A 25470-nucleotide genomic window follows, 5' to 3' on the forward strand; every position below is an offset into this window, starting at 1 on the left:
ATCTGTAGTGCACATGAGTGGAAAAATCAGTGAATTATTTTCATTTAAGTCTTTTGGGAAATGCCTGTGATCTATAAGCATAGTATCTTAGCCTGAAGTATAAATGCATAATTTGAAACTTCCTTCAGTAGTTTTCATTTAGATTTTTCTTGACACTTTTATTAGAGGTATGCAGCACTTCAGAAATAATCTGAGAATAGTGCTTCAGACCAGTGCAACATAGGATTGATGCTCCTGTGATTGATTCTGCCTTAAAAAGAGAGTTTTATGTTTGTGTACTCTGAGATACTATTTTGGAATCAAATGCAAAGCAATGTCCAGCCTATTTCCTGGCGTCAACTGCTTATAATTAATTTGTCTGGGGAAGGTGTAGAGGGAAACCTTTCTTGGAAAAATGTCCATTTGGGTTTCATTTATGGCACCAGCCATGAACTTAGCATGGAGGCACAAAGTGATTATAATAATCATACCGTGGTGGTGTGCTTCTCTGCAAATAGCTTGCTAGTTTTATGGGTTTTATGGATTAGAGATGATCATAATAGTCATAATAATCATAATCATAATAATAATGATGATGATGATGTCGTGGAAACATAGGGTGGAAAAGGTTGTTGAGAATGAGAGGGTGAAGATCTTGTGGGACATTTGAATGCAGACAGATCGCCATTTGGAACACAACACACCAGATATCGCAGTTGTAGAAAACCGAAGCGTACAGCTGATTAATATCGCTGTACCAGGAGATGCCAGAGTCGAAGAAAAAGAACTGGAAAAAATTACGAAATATCGCGACCTACTCATCGAAACTGCGCAATTATGGATGAAACGTGTAACAGTGATAACTGTTGTCATCGGGGCAGTGGGAACTATGTCCAAAAACTTTGCAAAATACATCAAGAAACTGCAGCTTCCTGCAATAACTCCAGCAATGCTGCAAAAGAGTGCGCTACTTGGAACATCTTACATTTTAAGGAGGTACCTGGTTGATACCTAAGATGGTGGCAGCAATCAGTCAACCATTAGTGCCAGTCAATTTGAATGTTCAGTTGACTGTGGTTCATGTCTAATGAATAAAAAATAATGATATAATAATAATAATAATAATAATAATAATAATAATAATAATAATAATAATAATAATAATAATAAAGTTGGAAGGGACCTTGGTAGTCTTCTAGTCCAACCCCTTGCTCAGGCAGAAAACCCTATACCATTTCAGACAAATGGCTGTCCAGTCTCTTCTTAAAAACTTCCAATTTTGGAGCATTCACAACTTCTGGAGGCAGGTTGTTCTATTGATTAATTATTCTAACTGTCAGGAAATTTCTCCTTAGTTCTAGGTTGCTTCTCTCTTTCACCAGTTTCCATCCATTCTTTCTTGTCCTGCCTTCAGGTGTATAATAGCAGCAGATGATTGCTGCTACTATACCAATCTGCTTGCTGTGTATGGGCTCCCTTATCTGAACTGTTTGAAGCAGTGGCTGGGTTGGCAGTGAAGTTCCTCAGACTGATGGTACCAGGGGATTTTAATCTGCTTTTCCATACCAGGGGTCAATGGTAGCTTAAAAGTTTATGATTGCTATGGCAACTTTGGACTAATTCATATTATTCTGGATCACAATACACACCAACAGTCACATGTTAGACTTGTTTTTTGTGTTATGGCAGTGGCAACATGATGTGAAGTTGGGGGAAATTACCATAACTACCATCCATGACCAGATCACTGTTTGTTGACCTTGGATTTCTCTGCAGCCACCCTTGCTGCAGGGAGAAAGGATCTATTCAATCGGTCCCCATCAGGGGCCTGATGGACTCTTTGGGGATCCAGAGAGAATTTGGGATTGTTCCCGAGGCTGTGATGCAGTTTGACTAAAGTCTTGTTTGGTGTTTGAAATGAAGAGGCAGAATTTGGCCTGATTTGAATTAGAATATGTTGTGATCACCTCAGTTATGCTATGCTGTGGAGTTTTTATGAATTACTATGGGACTTTTGTTTTCTGTTTTTAACTGTGTAACCTGTGCAGACTCACTGTTGGATGAATAGCATTTACTGTATATCACATCAATCAATCAATCCATCGATCCATCAAAAAATAGTTGATGATGCTTGATGATGGTAGCTGTCTAAGGCAACTTAAACTGTTGCTTTTTAGGCATGATCATTTTCAAGACAATTATCTATGGTTAGAACTGTTAGCTATCTGCTGATGCCTGCACTTCCTCAGCCATGCCTCTTTCTCTTCTTGTTCTTGCTGCCTACTACTCTTAGTATGAAAAGAGTAATCAAAAATGAAAATCTCCCATTTGTCCTGGCTTCCCTCTGGTGGTTTGGTAGATGGGTCAACACCAAATGGACAAATGGCCAGTGCTAATAACAGAATAACAGAATTGAAAGGATAATGGCAAGGAGAAAGCAAGCCAACTTTAGATAAAGAATTACTAAAAGCCATTTCTCTAAAGCAGCTTTCAGGTATGTGAACTTCAACTTTTAGAATTTCCCAGCCAGTGAGACCACTGCTGAGAAAGAGTTGAAATCCACAGTTTTAAAGGCCATTTAGACATACCGTAAGTTGGAAAAGTTAGGCTTTTGGACCTAGTGCCATTCATTTCTCAGTGACCCATCTGCAATCCTGTCTAGAATATGTGGAAAGCAAACCAACACTTCCTCAGAAACCACAAATACAGTATATGTTAGCTATGCATACTTTAAATGGTTAAGTTATGTGCATAGATGTAAATATTTTTGCACAGTAAAAGAAAACATTTGCCCTCATGTGAACGGTGAGAGGAAAAGAGCTTCAGTAATTTCTGAACCACCATTTTCATGAAAGGAAAGGAAAGGAAAGGAAAGATAGGCAATGGCTAGGGTACTAGTGGACTAACTTTATTGACTAAATAGTTCCCTCTGATATCTATCATAGCTGAAAGCCAACTGTGTGCCAAGGGAACATATTACATCTTGCATTCTATTTCAAATATTACAGGATTCTGTCCTATGAATTTATGATACATGCTACTAAATATGATATTTGCTCTTGGCTCTTCTCATATTTGCATTACCATTGAATGGAGTGAAGAGTAAACCTAGGGGCATTGTTAAAGATGCTTGAAATATTATCCCGGATTAGAATGTCAAAATGATCAGATGCTGCAACTGAAACCCTTTTGCTAGTTCAGGATAGAATATGATACAGTTTAACTGCTTGTGAGAGACTCAACATAACCCTTTATATTTATGTTTATTTTTTCTTAAGGCAAAACGCCAGGGAAGAGTGAAGGGGAGATGTGATTACTCTGGGAATATCTGCTTCTTGCTTTCCTCTAGATATGGGTGTTATCTCTGTGGTGCTTAGGGAGCTAAATAAACTATACAGTTAATGTCTATTCCTGATTTTCAGTAGGCAGCTCATTACCTATGTCTGATAATGAAGCTATGGGTTTTAGATTTTGCCAACTTTCAGCCTTACAACAAATGTTGATTTTTTTAAAGTAGCACCCATAATCTAGTTATCATGAGTTGGGTCTTTATTTTGCTTCAAACAGAAATTTTTCCCCCTCCATACATCCTTATTTAAGAATGACTTTCCTTCTTTTGGGGAAGTAATCTTGCAATTATGCTCTCATAATTGCATACACATAAGGGGACAGCTTCTTTCACAGACAGCTGGCTTTCTATCCCAGTACCTTGTGGATTTCTGTTATGAAACTCTGCTGATGTATTAATCTTACCACAAACAGAAACATAAAAGCTCAAAGCTTATGCTTGTCCCTGAGATGTGCACTTCTAAGACAACCAGCTAAGACTGAAATTGTTCCAGTGAGAATTTTTCTCTTTGAGTATTAAGAAATTAAAGAAGAGCAGAGTGCTGAGAAAGGACTGTACTTAATGATACATCTGCTTTGCCATTAAATAGAGAATTTGTAATGCAATAGTATGCTGCTTATAACATTGTTTAAATAACTAAGCTTGCTCTATCTTATATTTGTTAAACAAAATCCCTATTTTATTTCAGTTGATGTCCATCACTGTGTTATGTGTCTCTGCCTGGATGAGAGACTACTTGAATAATGTTCTCACTTTAACTGCAGAAACAAGGTAGGCATGTCCAATCAGTTTAACTGGACTATCTGTGCAGAAGGATCCAGCAAAGATATGGAGCTATTTCTCCAAAGAGCATTCCATACCCCCAGTATCCCCTTTCCAATGTCCTTGATTCCTGCCAAGGTTCACACCATTCCTGATACTATTTTCAATCTTCTTTTAATTTTTAAAATAAACAAATGGGAAGCTTGCATGCAAGAAAGTAAAATATTAACTCCAAGTACAACCTTTTACAGGAAAGCTTCTGGGCGCTGCTGACATCTTAAAGGCATTTGTAATGGTCTGTGAGAATGACTTTGGGAGACAGAAGAAGAGCTACACCCTGAAAATTTATAAAAGATATCTCAATTAACAGAAGGTGGAGGGTGTGGGAAGGACCCCCCCCCCAGTGTTCTGGAGTGTAAAAGGAAGGCAGGGGAATAATAGTTTTGCAAGATTCTATTAATGTGATCTTATAATAGAGCTTGAACTCATAGTTGCACTTCTTGTCTCATTTGCCTTTGAAGCCTAACTCATTTCTAGGCACTGAAAAGTAATAGTGAGATGCAGCCCAAGTTTCTGCTTAGAACTGTGCTCATCTCCTCCACACAGACAAAAATGAGGTGAGATGGTAGAGAGCATCCTGGGATGGTAGATGGAGTGGTGAGGTAAATTTTATGATTGGCCATGCTGATTGCAACTGCCATGGACTGCAGAAATCTGGAAAGACAGTCTTTCCAGATTTCTGCAGTCCATGGCAGTTGCAATCAGCATGGCCAATCATAAAATTTACCTCACCACTCCATCTACCATCCCAGGATGCTCTCTACCATCTCACCTCATTTTTGTCTGTGTGGGGGAGATGAGCACAGAGTGATACAGAACACTTCAACTCTCTTTTTCCATTTATTGACTGAAAAGTCAGATCTACTAGTTTTGGAAAGCCCCACTGTGCCCAGGATGGTAGCATGTTTTAGGAGGCATCCATAACTCATTCTTAAAATTCCAGATATACTTATTGAGACAAAGGGTTGACCTCTTGTTCCTTATATCATAATTCTCAGGTACTTTCAGATAAAGGCTTCTTAATATTCCTACTTAAACCATATTTTAATTCTTTAATGAAGTAGATTAAAGAGATTAAAACAAGAAGGCACAAGACAAGGATTTAGAAAAGGTAACTCTAGGATAGAAGTTTCACTTACAATACAGTTACAACAGCAGACATTCCAAGTAAATAAGAGTTTCTTAGTAGGTAGAACATGTCCTTTTTACAAACCACATACCTGCAGGGAAATACTGCTTCATATTGTCTGTGATGTATTTAGCACTTACCCATCATAGCCTTTTGATCTCCTCCATAATTTCAAATTGTCAAAGTCTTATTTTTGACCTTTATGTAGGACATTCATTTATTCTGCTGTAATTTGTTCTACAAAAGGGAGGAGAAGACTGTATTTGCTACACACAGGAAGCAAACAGTGTTGGATCCTATATCATTAAAATAATGTGCAGTTTGACTCCAAATCTCACCTAGTCCAACTTTCTAAAGGTTGCTAGACAAATACCTTGGAAAAGCATGAGGTATTGGTAAAAGTCCTTCCTGAGAGATTTATTTAGTGTGCTAATTAGAGAAATTTACTACCTCTAAGCAGGGAAATTCTATTGTGACTAATTGCTAAGAAGAAATTCAAGAAAATTATTAGCTCAATTTTCCCTCACATTTCTGGACCTGAACTGCATTTCCAGAAGCAAAAAGTAAAATCTATTGTACACATATATTTCTGATAATTAAAAGAAGAGTAGTGAGAACTGGGATTGTTCCCAGAACAAATTCTCAGGTTATTTAATATTCTGTTTCTTGGGAGATTTCATTGTGTCTCATACCTTATTCAATTTGCTTATCTCAAAGCAGTTTGATTTACACAGTGCAGATTTTAAATTGATGTAGCAGTGTGAGTTGCTATTCCAGAGCTAATTGCTGGATAATGAATGCAAGCAGCTTTAGATATAGATAGATAGACAGACAGACAATTTTCATTTAGATTCAAAGGGCATTGCCACCTGATAACAGAATCTTTCTAATAACAAAATAATTTCTGCATTCTTTCCCCAGAAGAATACTATTTTATAAACTGCTTTGTAGGAAAGCTGGGCTCCACTCTATCAACTTGATCTGTTTCATTTGTTTTCAGAGTGGAGGAGGCAGTTGTGTCTACTTATTTTCCAGTTGTCCATCCAGTCATGATTGCAGTCTGCTGTTTCCTTATCATTATTGGAATGCTGGGATATTGTGGAACAGTGAAAAGAAACCTTCTCTTACTTGTATGGGTAAGATTTCTATTTATTCATTGATGTATCATTTAATATTCAGCTGAAGAAATGTTTTGTGAGTTCAACTCTGTGTGTATATGTATGTGTGATTTCAAAAATAGCTTGTTCATAGTCATGCCCACTAAAAACAAGTGCCCTAGTCTTAGAGGTATGGAAGGTTTAGAGGTTCAAGGGCTTGCCTAGGTTTTGTAAACTGGGGCTATGCTCCAGTAGTCAGAGGGTTCAGGATGTTTAATGTCAGAAAATCTACAATATTCAAGGCCCAACATTTGGCCCTTTCAAATCTTCTTGGTCCCCTTCTCCCATCGAAGAAAGGCCCAATTATTTGGTCTACCCACATTGGAGCTATTAAAAGCATGCTGATAACCAACATGTGGATTAAGCCGTGTTCTTTACTCCCAGTTCAGATTTTACCAAGGCAGGTACCAGCCTACAGGAATAAGATTTAATTTATTTATTTTTCATATTTGTGAACTGCCCATCTCCTTCAAAGAGGAACTCTGGGCAATGTACAATAAAATGTCAGACTATATAAACAGTATGTAAAAATTAAAATGTTAGAATTACAATTTTGAAATTATTTTTTAGAAGGAGACAAAAATAATTAAGACCTGTTAAAATTAATTAAAAAGACAAAGGCAGGGCTCTCGGGCCACCAACCAGTCCCACGATTACATGCGTCTTTGGGCTCCCCATGTGAGGCTACAGCACATATTTAAACTTATTTTCAGGGGGGTCTGCCTCACCTCCAGGGGGAGAATGTCCCATAGGGTGGGGGCAACAGATTATGAGACTTTTACCAAGGCCCATAAGGTCCAAGTGAGTTTGTTTCTGCATTTCAAAATTTGGTTAGTCTTGCTTTCCCTCCATGCTCTTTAGTTGGGGTGCTCTAAGCAAGAACAGTAATAAAACTAGAAGAAAGTATAGCTTGGATTTAATTTACTTTTTTCTTTGATCAGCAATGCATGCTGAAAAAGATCTTTAAAATAGATTACAAACAAAAGTTAGAGTCAGCAGGGTTTGCTGGCTGCAAAAAGAAGACGACGACAACAAAGGCAATTTTAAGCTGTATTAACAAAAGTTGTTTTCAAATCATGGAAAGAAATATTTCCACATAATTCTGCAGCAGTCAGAATCCAATCCCTTCTATAACAAGCCCTTCAAAAATTTTAACCCAGTGGGTTTTTCTGCTTTTGAAAGTCTCAGAATAATGTTTTGTTATATAGCATTTTGAAGGGCACTGAAAAAACAACAAAATGAACCAATGGAGTTTAGGTTTTTTCTATTTTTTCTCTTTTGTTTATTTGGAATGCCATGAAGGAAAAAAAACACCTAGTGATTGCTCTTTAACACAATCTGGAAGTAAACACATGTACTGTGTGTAGAGCAATCAAACTTCATTAAATCAAGCCTAGACATTCTGAAGGTCTTAATCAACAATATTTCACTCTCAGGAGCCTGAAAACCAGTTCTTGCTGGCTCAAGTGATAAGCAGAAAATAAATGATCTTTTTCTAAATACACTTTATTTCTTGAGTAATTGTTAAATAAGCTGTTTACTGTTGTAATGTGGAGAGCGCAAACAGGAATCAATAATACATTCATCACACTAATAAACACTCAGAGGATGAGCTTATGTAAAACCAGATGAATTAAAAGATAAAGAAATCGCAGTGAAATATTAAGACTTTTCCACCCCTTTTATTTTCATTCTTGCTTTTTTTTAGAATTGAAGAGTTAGAGCACCTATTAAATTGAATGTACTCCAAAGTTCAAACTGTCTCATTTAATTCAATAGAAAATAATTGATTTTCAGATTTTTCTTTAAAAGATAAAATATGCCAATCATAATACAAATATAGGTTAAGCATATCATATCTAGTATAAAGCAGTGTTCTATGACCTACATAAGCTTCCCGGTAAACCATATAGGAAACACAAGATGAACAAATTCTACTATATTGTAAGACTACATTAACAAAATCTTGCAAGTCTGAAGGCACAAACTTTCTGCCTCCACTTTTAACTGTTTGATCCATTAGGGTGGGCCCTTCCTAAGTTTTTTCTCTGACTCTTAAGCAACTACAGGTTCCTCTCTCTCTTGTCTGATTGTTTCCTGGCAGTATCTCTTCCTCTCTTTACCCAAGGTCATTTGTACATTCATCTCAGTGATAAAAAGTGATGTACTATGGACAAGTGAAAAAGATAGAAAGAGGAGAAGATACAGGTAGTCCACAGTTTATGACTGGCATTTGGGATCAGAATTTCCATTGCTAAGCAATAATAATAATAATAATAATAATAATAATAATAATAATAATAATAATAATAATAATAATAATAATAATAATAATAATGATGTTGGAAGGGACCTTGGAGGTCATCTAGTCCAACCCCCTGCTTAGGCAGGAAACCTTATACCATTTCAGGCAAATGGCTGTCCAGTCTCTTCTTAAAAACCTCCAGTGTTGGAGCATTCACCACTTCTGGAGGCAGGTTGTTCCACTGGTTAATTGTTCTAACTGTCAGGAAGTTTCTCCTTAGTTCTAGGTTGCTTCTCTCCTTGACTAGTTTCCATCCGTTGCTTCTTGTCCTGCTTTCAGGTGCTTTGGAGAATAGCTTGGCTCCCTCTTCTTTGTGGCAGCCCCTGAGATATTGGAACACTGCTGTCATGTCACCCCTCACCCTTCTCTTCATTAAACTACACATACCCAATTCCAGCAACCGTTCCCTATATGTTTTAGCCTCCAGCCCCCTAATCATCTTTGTTACTCTTCTCTGTACCCTTTCTAGAGTCTCGACATCTTTTTTACATTGTGGTGACCAAAACTGGATGCAGTATTCCAGGTGTGGCCTTACCAAATGTGGTTATAAAGGCCATTGTTAAGCAAGGACGATGCGGGTTATTAAGCAAGGATCTTATGTGATCACAACTTACAACTTCCTGAAAGTTAACTTAGGTGACTGCAACTTGCTGCAAAGTTATAATTGCAAGCCAGGCATTCAGCACCTGGCTCACAGTCACCTGACTGCAAGGATAGTGTGACAGTTCGAATTATAAGGACTGTATAAGAGTCATTTGTTCAGCCCCTTTCATAACTTTGAATGTTTGCTAAATGAATGATTGTAACTTGCAAATTATATGTATTGTTGGAGACATTGGGAAAATCAATGAAAATTCTTTAAGAATAGTTCCAAATTCTGAAGTGTGTTAAGAAGAGAAGAGGCAGCATTAAAGACACACTACAACAACATCAGTTAACAGTGGTTGAGGCCACCAGAAGAGAAAGAGCCAGAACTTTGTATCTCCCTCAACACCCAAAACAGTAAAAGAGGAAGTAAATAAGTTAAGAGAAATGCTTCAATTAAGAAATGATTGTTTACAGTGGAAAAATATGTTGCCTTTCCTAGTACAGTGTACTATATTTGAAGTTTGCAACATTATAATGGGATTATTTTTGAACATTGAAATCCCATTGCTGATGCTGTCGTAGATTAATTACTATGATTAAAAAAATCAGAGAAAATATAGCCATCATAAAATATAAAACATTTATTAGAAGATAAACTGATATATTTTCCCAGTGTGCTAGTAGCCAACTTATGATTGCCCTTTTTCTCTAGAAAATCATATGTCATACAAAATCTTCTTTAGTTTCTTGTGATATTTTTTTTATAAATAAAAGGCTAAGAGGCATAGTTTGAAATATGGTAGTTCTTGATTACTAACTGCTTCATGCTGCAACTGTTCAAAGTTATGGTACTAAAAGAACTCTGCAATCAATCTTGTCCTTTACAATACTCACAGCATCCAGCAGTCATGTGACAGTCATTTGTTTGCTTCATAACTGGCATATATTTAATGATTGTTGCAGTGTCCTATGGTCATGTGATTCCATTCACATGCTTTGCAACCACCTTGCAACAAACAGGGTTAACAAATTAAGCACCTGTGCTTAGTGACTGAATTGAATAGAATGAGATCACACAGATGAAATTTGGGGGCAAAATGACATTTAGTGCCATGATTATTTTTAGGATTTTACTTCATAAATAAGGAAGGGTATTGAACCAGAAGGTAAATCTCTCCTATTTCCATACTGTTCATTTCCTACACCAAATAATGTGAAATCATGATGTGATAATTTGGCTGTTTTGCCACTGAATTAGAACGGCATGTGATTTCAGCTTGTGTGTGGGAGTGTATGTAGAATTGAGGACAGTTATGGAGGTGAGTTGCCTTCTAGAGACTTACCAATTCTCATCCCACCTCCTTAAAAACGAAAGCAAGGAGGAAAGGGGAGGAGATATTATAGTCCATTGAAAAACTAGTTAGCTTTTACTTCCCAATTTAATGGAGCTAGAGAGTCCCCCAAAAATGTCATGTAAGGTCTAATATTGTCACTTTCTGCATCTGTTAATTCTTGTGAAACCTGTGACATTAGAATTGGGAACTAATACTTTGGAAGACCGTAATATTTATGGAAATGTATTCAACATTTATGGTACTAGGTTATCTTTGTTCTATGTTTCCTTAAATCTATGAAGGAAGTGAGAGAGTCTCATATATAGCCTCCAAAACACAGTTCTTTTAACACACCAAGCTACATTTTCCAAGACTTTGGGAAGAAAAATTGCTACACAATATTCTGAGAATGGCCCAACTTAAATCAGAGCCATTTTTTTAAGGCTGTTTGCCTGAATAGTTCTGTTTGCCATCTAATATTGTTCAAAATGACCAGGAGATCACTAAAGCAATTAGCCAATTAAGAAAATGGCTAACTATAAATCTGGCCTAATTATTAAAGAGTTAGCATATATTCAACATTAAGCTGCTTTATGTCATAAGTGTTAAAAGATCTTTTTCTCTAAGGAAGCCATGCATTGAGCAAGGAAATTGTTGAGGCATATAAATATCAGGTGAGGGACACGGTGGCTCAGTGGGTTAGGATGCTGAGCTTGTCGATCTGAAGGTCGGCAGTTTAGCGGGTCGAATCCCGAGTGCCGCGTAGCAGAGTGAGCGCCTGTTACTCATCCCAGCTTCTGCCAACCTAGCAGTTCGAAAGCACGTAAAAAAAATGCAAGTAGAAAAATAGCGACCACTACGGTGGGAAGGTAACAGCCTTCTGTGCGCCTTTGGCGTCTAGTCATGCTGGCCACATGACCACGGAGATGTCCTCGGACAAGTGCTGGCTCTTCAGCTTTGAAACAGAGATGAGCACCAGCCCCTAGAGTCAGAAACGACTAGCACGCATGTGCAGGGGAACCTTTACCTTTCCCTTTATAAATATCAGGCTTTGAGGAGCCTGTTTAAAAGTTATTTTTCCCTTTACTTTTCTCTGAACTGTTTTTTCCTTAAGACTTTTGCAAAATGCATTGTCATAACCACTAATGTTTTGTCTGTTTAATGAATTTTTTAGCATAAGCCTTGTTGATTTAATAGGAGAATGTGCTGAAGCAGTACAGTGAAATATAGTATAAATTGCTGACCACATAATTAATAATTTCTTCATTTCTGCAGTGTTAGGCTTTATGAACATTTGGAATTAATTTCACTATTGCTATGAAATTGAACTAGTACAAAGAACAGGTTTATAGTTCTGCTTTCCTTTATATTATTTTTAGCTGATCTAAAAATAAAAGCAAATGGGATAAGCAGGCTAATAATGGTAATTCCCTTCTTTTACAGGGACAATTTTGTGTTGTATGTTTTTTCTCACTAAGATGTTCTGGTATTTAAGATAATGACATTTCAGTAGAACATTAAAATCTCAGAGTATAAAATATGCTATCTGTGTTGGTGGGGTCAGCCCTTCAAGCTTCAGAGAATGATTAAACTTCCATTTAATTCAATGAGAATATGGTCATGGATGGCTCTTTCAAGATTAGCTCATCTCAGAACAATCTATTTTCCTCAATATTGAATATTATAGACAGAAATAACTGTTTTCTATTATATAGCAGCAACATTCTGATAATAGCACAAAATCCTGCACTGTAAAGTGAGACAATCACATGAATGTCTTTTTCTGTGATTTGATTTATCTAATATAGGTACTCTGTCTGTAATCTTGGGCTCTTTTTGTATTGCACTGATAAAGCTCTTTTAAAGTAATTTTTCTACCTTTCATTCAATTCTATGGCTTCTTGTCTCTCATTCTTGGTATTTGTGTGATGATGAATTGGGAACTATTTTAGCTAGCCTTCACAACTGCTCTCTTCTAAGGAAAGTACCAAGTTTTTACTTCTGTATCTACCCCTAGTACACTACTTATCATGATTGTAGAATCTTCATTTTATTTATCTGAAATTTGCTATGTATATTATACACAAACAGCAACTGTTTTTATGTTGAATCCACCTTTAAATGGATTCAGTCTCAAACAGTAACAGTGTGCAAACCTTTAAAAACACAGATTTTAAAGAATTATGGCTAAAAATCCCATCAATTTTCAGTGTTGTTTTGTAGTCAGTTTGGTATAGTGCTTAAGGTGCTGGCCTAGAAACCAGGAGATCGTGAGTTCTAGTCCTATCTTAGGCATGAAAGCCAGATGGGTGACTCTGGGCCCAACCCAACCCAACACACTTCATAGGGTGGTTGTTGTGAGGAAATTAGGAGGAGGAAGGAGTATGAGGAAGGTTTGCCACCTTAAATTAATTATAAAGTAATAAAGACATGAGAAAAATCCAATAAAATAAATTTCATCCTGACCTATTTGTCCTATGGATTTCGATTCATTGGGCGAAAGCAGAAGTGCTAGAGCCATTTATGTGTTTATTTTTTGCCGTACTGGACTAGATAATAAGAGAATGAAAGTCCCTTTTTCCAATCATTACATGGAACTGAGTACAATACAAGTTAGAATGGAGAAAGAGGTGAACTGTTTCCAAAGATGGGCAGATTGACTATACACAACTCCAACTGATACAGGATTAAACAAAATGGCAAAAGCCTAAACTTGATGGAATCCATATTTCTGACCATGTTGACTTGTTCTAGATACAGAAGTGGTCTATATTCTTTAGTGGACTGGAAAACGACAATTTTCATATGATGAGAGACTTATCCATTTACATATACTACAGAGTTGAGCAGGGCTCTGATTAAGCTTTGAATGTGCTCTCTTAATGTTTTTAACATTTTAATTAGGCAATAAAAGTGTCATTGTGTGATAAAAACTGTGAAAGTCTTACAGGATTTTTTTCTTAAAAGCGGCATAAGAAAGTAGAGTTTTGTTGTACCTAACAGAATAAAATACAGAATAATAAGAGTTGGAAGGGACTTTGGAGGTCTTCTGGTCCAACCCTCTGCTCTAGCAATTTCAGACAAGTGGCTGTCCAGTCTATTAAAAACCTCCAGTGATGAAGCACCCATAATTTCTGAAGGCTAGCCATTCCACTGGTTTATTGTTCTCACTGTTAGGAAGTTTCTCCTTAGATCTAGGTTGTTTCTCTCCTTGATTAGTTTTCATCTTTTATTTCTTGTATTGCCTTCTGGTGCTTTGGAAAATAGATTGACCCCTCTCCTTTGTGGCAGCCTCTCAAATATTGGAACATTGCTATCATGTCACCTCTAGTCCTTCTTTTCTCTAGATTAGCCACACCCAATTCCTGCAACCTTTCTTCATATGTTTTAGTCTCCAGGCCCCTAATCGTCTTAGTTACTCTTCTCTGCACTCTTTCTAAAGTCTCAGCATCTTAGAAAAACCTCTTAGGAACCTATCTCAGAGCTGCTAATACAGATCTCTTCAGTAATAGCCTTTATCAGGAAAATTGGTGAAAAATAAATCTTTGGCAGATAAGCACTGGCAGGCCCTTACTGAACAGATGAAAGACTCTTACTTTAGTCTTGGCCTAATCTTTCCATCATAGAGTGAATCTGTAAATTGACTTGCTTTTGTAATAAGCCAGACCAAAAATAAGTAATAATTTACTGTATTAATTTTTAGGCTCTCTTATGATTGGATATGCAGACAGAGCAAAATGTGTGAGAGCATCTTGCATGTGAAATGATTTTTTTATGCCATAAATTCTAGAATAAACTACCTTAGGGTCTTCAGAGAACGCTAATACTAAATAACTTTCTATGAAATCTGACTGAGTGTATATGATTAGGGTTGTTTTAACGATCTCTCTTTGCTCACAAAAGTATTTTTTCATGGGACACTATATTTGAAACAGATGAAAAGATGTTTCATTTCTGTTCAATTATGCAAGAATATATGGATAAATACTGGGAATTAGGCATGGCTGGCTGTATGACAGTTATTCTTTCTCAATCCAACCCTCCTCATAAGATTGTTGTAGGGAAAATAGTAGGAAGAAAGATTATTATGCATGTTCACGCCCTGAAGTTATTTATAAAAATAATAAAGGCAGGTTAAAAAAAATCTAAAATATAATTAAAAAACAAAAAAAAACATTAACAAGAAAAGATTAAATATATAGTTTATATATAGAGGGCAGTAAAGCACCATACACTTGTGGAAAAATACACATTTTGTAAAATAACCTTTACTTTTAAAAAAGACACTCTGTAAATAACATGTTAGTATCTGTGCACATCATAAATCTTAACAAATAATTCCAGAATGAATGAACCATTTAGTTCAGTACTGATTTCCCTGAAGAGAAAAGCTACATTTCTTTTGTTGACCTAAGATTTCAATTGCATTTACAGCTTATCTATTGTGGAACCAATTTCCTTTTAGGGATCCGGTGACATCAATTTCTTTTCTGAATGACTCCTCCTCCCTCCCCAGTTTGGGAAAACGTGTTTCATCAGGCATCCAAAAGAAACCAGATTTTGATTTGGCACTCAAGAATTCAAATTTCCATTATTTTAATCAAATCTAAAAACAGTAACTTCCAGAGGGATTTGTGTGTGGTTTCCAAGGCATTATTAGATTTTAATTACAATTGGAGTAATAGTAATCTTAGGCTACAAAAGCAGGGTTGATGGGAGATTTTTGGCTTGACTTTTCCTTCCAAATTTGTTTTGGAAATAAATAATTTTTGAGAATGGTGTGTGCTAAAAGAAATCTGGTAGCTGGTGGGAAATGCCATACGTCATGATAGTAAAAAATTGGAAATGTTTTGCATATCATATATGTCAGGTTTATTTCTCTAAAGATTTTATTCTGCAGCCTATAGCATCCCTAATCACTACTGAAGCAGAGGACAACTGAAAATCTCATTACATTGCATGAGGTTTTCTACTTTCTAGGTGTAAAAACAGAATTCAAATTGAATTATTCATCCTTATCACCATCATCACATCTAGCCCTTGAAATCTTTGTCACTGAGTTTAGAAAAAGCATGTGAAATATCTACAAACATGTTTTAGATTGCTCTTCTGTACAGGAATCCAGGCACTCCAATCCACTCTCATTTTCTTTTGGCTTGTTTTGTTTTTTTTAACAATATTTTATTATTTTTTATAATCACAAATTGTTAATATTTTATCAGCAACATGTCTGGATTCCAATATTTAGCTTACTAATACATGTTAAACTCCTTTCTCTCTACCTCATTTTTCTAGCCATTGATAAAATGTATCCCATGTTCTAAAGTATTCTGACTTTTCTTTTTTTTTCATTTTCAGTGTAAGTCTGTCCATTTCTGCACAGTCCAAAATTTTCTTAATTATCTCTTCTGCCCCTGATAATTCTTCATCTTTCCAATGTTGAACAAATACAATGCTCGCTGCAGTTAGTACATGTAACATTAAATGCACACATTCTTTCTCATAATTTCCTACAATTATACATAACAAAAATAATTCTGGCTTAAAATCTACATTTTTTAATCATTTTCTCTAACCATATATGTATTGTTGACCAAAATCTTTTGGCTTTAGGCAGTGGTGGGATTCAGCTGGTTTGCACCACTTCAGCAGAACCGGTAGCTAATTTTTTGTTGCCCAGGCCCAGAATGGACTTCTGGAAGCAGCATCCACACAGGGAACCGGTTGTTCACATATTTAAATCCCACCACTGGCTTTAGGGCATGTCCACCAAAGATGACAGTATGTGCCTGGTTTTTGTCTACATTTCCAACAATTACTAGACATATTTTTGAACATTTTTGCTAACCTCATAGGTGTTAAGTGCCATCTGTAAAACATTTTATGTAGGTTTCTTTTGTAAGCCACTGCCTTTGTTATTTTAGAGTTTTTTTCCCAAAGGCTTTGCCAGTTTTATAACTATGTTATGCCCAAAGTTTTTGCCCATATTATCATTGTTTCTTTAACTTGTTCCTCTTCCATCTTTAAACTTAACATATAGTTTCTTAATTTTTCATCTGGTGTCAATAGTATCTGGTCAAATTCTGTCTATTCTTTATAAGATCCAAATGTTTTAGCATCTTTTTCATATCTTGTTTGAATTTGCAGGTGTGGCCATCATGATAGATCAATGGCCTGTTCTTCCAGTTCTTGTCTAGATTTTAGTTTCTCTTCAATATTCTAAATGTCTTTAAAAGTCACAATTTTCTCATAGTTAATTTGGTTTGGGTGAACAAATGCTTCCATTGTTGAAAGCCATCCAGGTATTTTCATGTAAATTTTTGCATTTACTTTTTCCCATTCTAGAAGAAGTGCATTTCTTATATAGTGGTTTTGAAAGTATCTATGTATTTTATTCTTTCCATACCATAGGAAGGCATGCCATCCGAGTTGTAGGTCGTGCCCCTCTAGGTATAGTAATCTTTTATGTCTGTTATCCATTCTTTAAACCATGTTAATACAGATGCTTGATAATATAAAGCCTAATCTGGCTGTTCTGTTCCAGCCTACGACCAGCCCTGTTTGAATGTCAGGGACAACCCCTTTTTATAATCAACAAGCTGGAAAAAACCCAACCAAATTTATTTCCGAAGAGTTCAAACAAAAGTGAAACGAAAAGTTCAAACAAGACTTAAACCAAAAGGTTAAACAAGAGTTAAACAAGAATAACAGACCAGGACTCTAGCAGAAGATCTTCAAACGGTTGCCTTCAGCAACCAGCACCTTCCACACCTTCCCCTTTTATCAGCAGTCCCAAGGCCTGGCTTCTCATTGCCTTCTCCCGAGTTGCCTAATTGCCTTCCTTTGTTCTGCTCTGCTAGATTGCCTCCTGCTCCTAGTGTCCCTGAACAGAGTCAGCTGTGGATTGTCTTCTTCCAATCCCTCGTGCTCACAAGGTTGAGTCTGAACAAGATGGGAGGGGCCAGGCTGAGAGTCCTGCAGTGCATCAGAACCTCCCTCTGACACCAAAGGCTCTCCAAACCCCTCCTCCTCTTCAGAATCATCCGAGCCAGCTGCCAGAACCACAGGCTGACGCTGAATCACAACAGTGGCAGCCCGAATCCTCCATTTTCTTTCGCTTCTTGTAGCATTTTCAATCTAATTCTGGCTTTTTTTTCTTGCCAAATAAATTTGAAGATCAGTGTATTTAATCCGTCAAAGAATTCCCCCCCCCAGTTTTATAGGTATTGTTTGAAATAAAAAGAGTAATTTTGGTAAAATATTCATCTTCACCATTGCTATTCTCCCTAGAAAGTTGTAGATTTTTCCATTTTATTTGTTTTAATAATTTTATGTAGTTGTCTTCTTTTATTGTTGCATGTCTTGCTATTAAGTATATCCCCAAGTATTTAACTTTCTTAACTATTTGAAGATCTTTTTTTCTGACAATTTATTTTTTTGTTTATCTGTAAGGTGTTTAACTATCACTTTGGTCTTTTCTCTATTTATTTTCAATCCTGCCACTTTTCCAAATCATAGTATTTGAAAGTATCTAAAATCATTCTTAAATTATTTTTTATTTGTGTCTTAAGTAAAAATCCATTTTGGTCTATATGTATAAATTCAGTCAAAAATCTCTGAATCTTTCTGCTATTATTGAAGCAAAAATTTACATATTGGTGTATAAGTCTTTATTTTTGGGTATTAAAATAATGTTGGCTTCTATCCAAGTATTTGGTATTTTAGCCTCTAAAAGTACCTCATTACACAGTTCTTTCATTAATGGGCTTAATGTATCTTGTAGGCATTTATAAAACTCTGCAGGTAGCCCATCTGGATCCGGGGTCTTATCATTTTTTTGCCTTTTTATATCCTCTGTTACCTCCATCATTGATATTTTTTCATTTAGCATGTTTTGTGCAATGTATTGGCCTTATCTGTTTTAATTCACTTGCTTAATGTTTGACTGCTTGCTTATGTCTGACCTACTTTCTGTGTGTTTTCTAACGGTTGCTGAAAGCCAGACTTGCTGTCTCGAGGCTGATAATTAGGTTTGGGGCAGGAAACTGCTACTTTAAACATATTTGTTGTTGCCTAGAGGCCAACCGTATAAATAGCTGTGCAGCAGCTATTAGCTTGCTTCTGTTCTGTTCTGAGTTAAAATAAACTTGTTGTTTGAACACTTCATTTCTCTTAATGCCTCAAGAACCGAATATTTAACATTTTGCGTGTTCGCTGAAATTTTTGGTAAATCAGCTTTTTTATGTATTGCTTTATTTTTTCTTGAGAAGTTTCTTATGTGTCATAAAGTGTCTCATAAACTTTATGTTTATTTTTTAAATTATGTCGTTTTGAAATTGTAAGTCACCTTTTGAATTTTGCAATTTATTTATCAATTTTTTATCTCTTTTCAGTTTGTATGCTAACCACCTACCCTGTTTATTACCATTTTCAAAAAAGTTTTGTTTTGCCCTTTTAATTTGTTGGGCCATTTTTTCAGCCTCTGCTAAATTTAATTTATGTTTTATTATTTCCATTTGCTTTTAAGATTTTCTTTTGTAGATCTCTTTGTAGTTTTGATTCCAATTACTCTTTTAACTTCATTTGTTGTTGCTTTTTTTCTTTATTCTTTTTTTGCCATGTAAGTTATAGCCAAACCAAAGTATGCTTTAGCTGTATCCCACACATTTTGAAGCGATGTCTCTTCTTTTTTGTTTATTTTAAAGAAAAAAATACATTTCCTTTGTTGCTATTTGTATAAATTCTTTCTATTTCAGTAAAGATTGATTCAGAGACCATGTTAGTTTTTTCTTAGCTCCTCTCCAAGTCATCTTTATCGGATTATGGTCTGCCCATATATTGGTTTCTATCTCAATCTCTTGTATAATCATGCTTAATTCAGGGGATATCCATATCATATCAATTCTGGACCATGATTTGTGCCTGTTTGAGAAAAATGTATATTGTGATTTTTTGGGGGTTCTTTTCTCTCCATATATCCTGTATATAGATTTCTTCTGCCATTTTAAAGAAAGTCTTAGGTAGTATATTCCTTCCATTTTTCCCTATTTTACTAATTCTGTAATCCAGCTTCCTGTCTACAATTGCATTAAAGTCTCTCATTAAGCAAATATTTTGATGTTCCAATTCCACTACTTTTTATGTAATTTTTGATAGAATTCTTCTTGTTTGTTATTAGGTGCATACATTGCTACCATCGTTATCTGTTTTTGATTTATCATTATTTCCACCATTAATATTCTTCCCTATTCATCTGCATAGATTTGTTTGGGGTTCGTTGTCTCTTTAATATATAAAACTATTCATCTTTTCTTTTGTTGTGCTAGTGTGAAGTGGAGTTTCCCGATTTTTGGTTGTTCCAACAGTTTATAGTGTTGTCTCTTAATATGTGCTTCTTGGAGACAAATTATATCCATTTTTAAATTTTGTAGTTGTGTAAAAAAAAAATTCTTTTTGCAGGGGAATTCAATCCGTTTATATTCATTGAGAGAATTCCATTTTTCTTCTGTATCTCCTTCAGTTATATTTAGGTTTTATTCTCCTAGTTGTTCTTATCTGTCTCTGTTCTCTTGCTTTTGCCCCTTCTATGTTTGTGTGTTCTGTCTCTTCTTCTTCTTCCCTTGGTTTGGCTACTCCTTCTATTGCTATCTCTTGCTGTTTTTTTGCTTCTCTCCCTGCATGAAATTCTGGGCTTTCCCCTTCCAAAAAAGTTCTGTAACTCTCATAGAACTCTGTTGCCTTGAGTACAGAGTCCAATCTGTATCTTTTCATGTCCCAATTAATTTAAATCACTTCCGGAATTGGCCATCTAAAATTCACTCTTTTTTCCAGTTAATTTTCTGGTCAGGAATTGGTATACTCTTCGTGAATCTGTTATCCTCCTGGGAAACTGCTTCAACACTACAATTTCCTTTTCTTTATAACACAGAGGATCATTTCTCGCTCTACTCAATATTTCATCTCTTATAATCTTTTGATGAATCTAACATGTACTTCTCTAGGGTCTTTATTTCTCCTTGCATAGCTTGAATTGACTCGAAATATCTGGTTTATCTCCTTCCATTTCCTGTTTCCCGATTTCCAGTGCTTCAGCCAATAGCTCTGCCATCAAGTCCACGAGGTCCTCTTCCTTATCCTCTGTTATGTTTTGAAATCTTAAGAAATAAGATGCCTTCCATTTCCAAAACTTCCATTGAATCTTCCAATTCTCTATTTGCCTACATCAGCCTCTGATTTTCATCTTTTATTTCTTCCATCTTTTGATCGGTCTCTACTGACTTATCTTCTATTTTCTGAATTCTTTGTTTATTCTTTGTAACCTTCTGTCAGAAGCTTTCTAGTTGAGAGTTTATGTTATGAATTTCTTGATTCATTTTATCAAAGTTGCCCTTTGTCTCCTCACGATTTTTCCTTGTATCTTCTTTGTGAAAGGAGATATTATCTCTTGGATTATTTGTAATGCCGCTTGCATGTCCTTCTGAAAATTGTTAGATTTTTCTTGTTGAAGCATTGATTCCTGATACACAGGGCTTGCAGAGGTGGAGGATGGGGCTGAGGGTGTCTTATTTTCAGTTTTAGCTAAAGTCAGAACATTTATTTTTGTTTTCTGGCTTGTTTCTAATTCATCCAGTATTTATTTCCAATTAACTTGCTTGGTTCTCCTTAGATTATTTTAAGTCTGCTACTAGGGATTTTAATATTTCATTAAACCTTCATGTTTAGTTGCTAAAGCCTGACTCATGTGTATATTAACTGTAAGTATTTAAAAAATAGACATAACTTTGTTCCCAGCTTGGTCCATTGGACTAAACATTATAATAAACATGTCCTTACCTTTATAAACTGCAAATCTGAAGATGGCAGACAATGCAGAAAATTCTTTAGTCAGTACTTCTAAGCTTCTTCCTTTCTTTCTTTAGAGACTCATAGACCATGTAATTCAAGGTCTTCCATGCCTTGCTGAGCTGAGGCCATTAACCCTACCACCTTTTCGATAGCTAAGTAGCTACAGCAGCCAGTGCCACCAGGGAGGTCCTCATCCAGGCTGTGGTATCAAAGTGGTTCATTCAGAAGTACCGAGAGAAATAGGGCAAACAAATATGAAAGAGAAAGGAAAGAGATGGAGTAAGAATGTATGGGGTGTGTGTCTGGATGTGTGTGCACATATCTGCCTGCCTTCCAAGCAGTCTTGACCCCTGATGACTACATACATAAGTCTAAAATAGAACTACAACTCACTATCTACTGACTTCTGTCCAGTGCCTTTAGCTATTATTCTAAATGGGCTGTCTTCATACAATTATTATTTTTTCTTACTAGTGTTTTTTCCCACAAATGCAGATCAACTTTTCAGATCAACTAAGTGTTGAGCCATTGGGCTACAGAAATTGGCAAAACTGGCTTGTCATCCAAGCCTGACATCCTGACTGAGAGAATGTGACTGGTCCAAAATCACCTAGCCAGGCAGATTCTCACTCTTCTCTTCCTTCCTTCCTTCCTTCCTAGGTCAATAATGCATGAAAATGATAGGCAGAACCCTTTATTAGTTCATCACAGCCGAGCCATAATCGTGTGATTTTTCACTTCATCATTTTTCCCTCACATAGATGCTCCAAGGAATCTAAGATTTGCCTACGGGCAAGACCATTTAACCTCAACCTATTACTTTTATTTGGAGGAAAATTATTTGAAAGATTTTGAGGGAATAAGGTATACAAAATAGTTGAGCTTTCCCCCCCTTTCATTTCTTTGCTGTCCTCACCACCTCTCTTCCTCCTCGTCCATTGAAACTTATCACTGCTCATGCTTGCTCACGGTCTGCAGCAAATGCTGCAGACGCCAAAAATTGTTTCTTTTATAGCCTCTTGCCTATTCCCAGACTGCGCATGCATGAAGAACTGTGCATGCACAGAGAGCAGGAGGGAGCAGCTCGGCCCAGCAATGGCGCACGTGCCAACAGAGAGGGCTCCGCGTGCCATTGGTTCGCCACCACAATGTTAGAGTAACTGTTCTGTACCAGCCTGCTACCGGCCCTGCAGCAAAAGCAGGGACGACCCCTTTACAAACGGCAAGAGGCTGGAATAAAGCCTGCCAAATTTATTCACATAAAACAAGAGCAAGACAAGACACCAACCATAAAACACGAGCTAAGACGCAGGAACAATCCAAGCGGTTGCCTTCAGCAAACCAGCCCTCCCACACATTCCCCTTAAATACAGTTCAGGGCGTGGCCTCTCTGTGCCTCCTTCCGAGGTGCCCCATTGCCTCCCTCTGTTTACTCCTGACTGACTGCCTCCTGCGTCGGGCGTCCTTGAACAGGGCCAGCTGTGGGTCATCTTCATCCACGCTGTCAGGCTCACACAGCTGGGTCTGCGTCGTGACCAGATGAGAGGGGCCTTGCTGGGGGCTATCATCAGCAAGATCTTCAACCCCCTCAGCAAGGTCTTCAACACCCCCCTCCTCCTCTGAGTCGTCCGACCCAACTGCCGAACCCACAGGCTGACCCTGAATCACAACAGTAACATATTTAAATGCCCTGAGGTTACTTCCTGTAAATGTAGAATGTAGAACTTCATGTGAATAAGATTTTTTTTCAGGGATAATTCTAGATACTGGAATTTAAGTTTTCTTAATGTTAAGAAATGCTTTTATTTTTAAAGAAACAAGTAGTTTAAAAACTCTTAGATCACTTTGTAGTAGCACAAAGTTCTTCACTAAGATAGTCTCACCATGGAAATTGCACAAGGGCTCTTTATCTTGTTATTCATCAACTTTATGCAGACTTCCTTTAAGGCACAAAACCACCGAAATGAAGGATCTTGTTTTCTTCTCTCATTTAGCTATGAATCACGTCAGCCAATATATTGAACACAAAAGAAATGACTGAATTTTTGCTTATGGAATGTTTTTTTCACACTTTCACTCTGGTAATGCTTGCTTGCCTCATATGTTATTGTGAAGTCAGCCTATTAGACCTACTGCATGCATGTTGATCACTGATCAATGAAATAAAAGAGAAATAATAAAAGTGGAAGATGTGCCTTGGGAAATTAATTTCTAATAATGCTGTAATAATGACAGAAAAAGGAAAAACTTTACTATAAGCAAGGTTGTATTTTTAAGGGGCAAAACCCCTTAAAAATGATTATGATCTGACTTTCCCCTATTTACTGCAAACAATTCTCCTAAGCTGATCTTGAATATATAGCGATTTTGCTCCTGTATTGCTTTTTTTCTGACTGATGGCTAGTTGTGATCTTTGACTTAGTTCAGTTTACAAATCTGCCAGGGAGAAAGCTTCAGTCTGTTCTCCCATTTTCCCCATAATTCCACTGTGTGCTCTGAAGGACGCTGAGCTTGTCGATCAGAAGGTCGGCAGTTTGGCGGGTCGAATCCCGAGTGCCGCGTAACAGAGTGAGCGCCTGTTACTCGTCCCAGCTTCTGCCAACCTAGCAGTTCGAAAGCACGTAAAAATGCAAGTAGAAAAATAGGGACCACTCCGGTGGGAAGGTAACAGCGTTCCGTGCGCCTTTGGAGTCCAGTCATGCCGGCCACATGACCATGGAGACGTCCTCGGACAAGCGCTGGCTCTTCGGCTTTGAAACGGAGATGAGCACCGGCCCCTAGAATCGGAAACGACTAGCACGCATGTGCGGGGGAACCTTTACCTTTACCTTTTATTCATGTATGGAAGAGTACAGGCAGTCGTCAAGTTACAACCACTTGTTAGTTTAAATTTGCAATGGTGATGAATGAAGGGGATTTGGGATGGGTCCTCAGAGTTCACAACATCACAATGTCCCCACGGTCATGGCTCACAATTATAACGTTGCAGCGAGACATGGTCATGTGATTGTTATTTCTAACATTCCTTGCTGGTTTCTCAGAAGCAAAGTCAGTGGGGAAGCCGGCAGGAAATTGGAAGTTGCTCCTACTCTAATATTTTTTCACCAGCCCATGGTCCCTGGTGCCTGTTAGCACTTGCCCATCCCCCATGGCACTGTGCTCAGTAGTGCCCGTTCTCCCATTATACCTGCACATCTTCCTGCATTCCCTAGTGCCTGTCCTCAGCACCCATCCATCACTCTGCGATTCCTGTGCACCCACCTGCCCTCTGTCTAGTACCTGCTTATAGCACATGCCCACCCTCCAATATCCATAGCACCTCCCCACATGTTATTTTAACATATTCCCGAAAAAGCATACTTGGATACTAAGATAGAATTAAGCTATAGTAGGAGTAGATGAATATACAAAAAAATTAACCACAATTAAATCAGGAAACAGGAGAGAAAAATATAAGCAAAAGCAAAGTTACCCAACTGATCAAAGTAGCATTGAAAAAAACCTTTCCAAACGGCTATGTTTTCCATGCCATCTTCATCATATGGTTTCCTTTCTCTCAAGAGTTTTTGGCAGCCGGTCAGAAAACCGGTTCCTTTAGTGCCTACTACTTTGAGGACCTGCAGCCAACATTGTCTTAAAGTGGCTTTAAGAACCAATAGGTCTTTCCCCCAAAGCAACAGTAAAGTACTGTCATATAGAACAGCTTGCTGTCTTAAAGAAGTGCTGATTACACTGTCAAGCCAAATTATGTCTTGGCATAAGAAATTGGAGAAGGAGGGAGGCGGGGTGATGAATGTTTCCTAGGATTCCAGTAAGTGGCAGCAGAAGACCCAGAGGTCTTCTCCAATATTTTCTCTTATGAAGAACACATGGAGTTGGATTTGAAGTTGTGGAGCCAAAGCAGCTATCCCCCCATTTCTTCCCCTTGACAAGGGAAAGGGTGTGGAACTGGCTTTGCAGCC

At 37.1% G+C, this 25470-nt stretch overlaps 1 protein-coding gene across 3 annotated transcripts in view; it reads left to right on the plus strand.

Annotated features, from left to right (window-relative positions):
* The window catches only part of TSPAN12 (tetraspanin 12), an 87025-nt gene that overhangs the window by 19383 nt on the left and 42172 nt on the right, over window positions 1-25470 (plus strand). For all 3 annotated transcript variants that reach the window (XM_081331016.1, XM_081331015.1, XM_081331017.1), the window contains exons 3-4: window positions 4017-4099; window positions 6280-6415. In XM_081331016.1, the coding sequence (XP_081187142.1) occupies window positions 4017-4099; window positions 6280-6415 (219 nt within the window). The remainder of the gene's footprint in view (window positions 1-4016; window positions 4100-6279; window positions 6416-25470) is intronic.

The sequence above is a fragment of the Vipera berus genome, assembly GCF_964194415.1.
Source record: "Vipera berus genome assembly, chromosome: 6".
In the NCBI taxonomy this organism is placed as follows: domain Eukaryota; kingdom Metazoa; phylum Chordata; class Lepidosauria; order Squamata; family Viperidae; genus Vipera; species Vipera berus.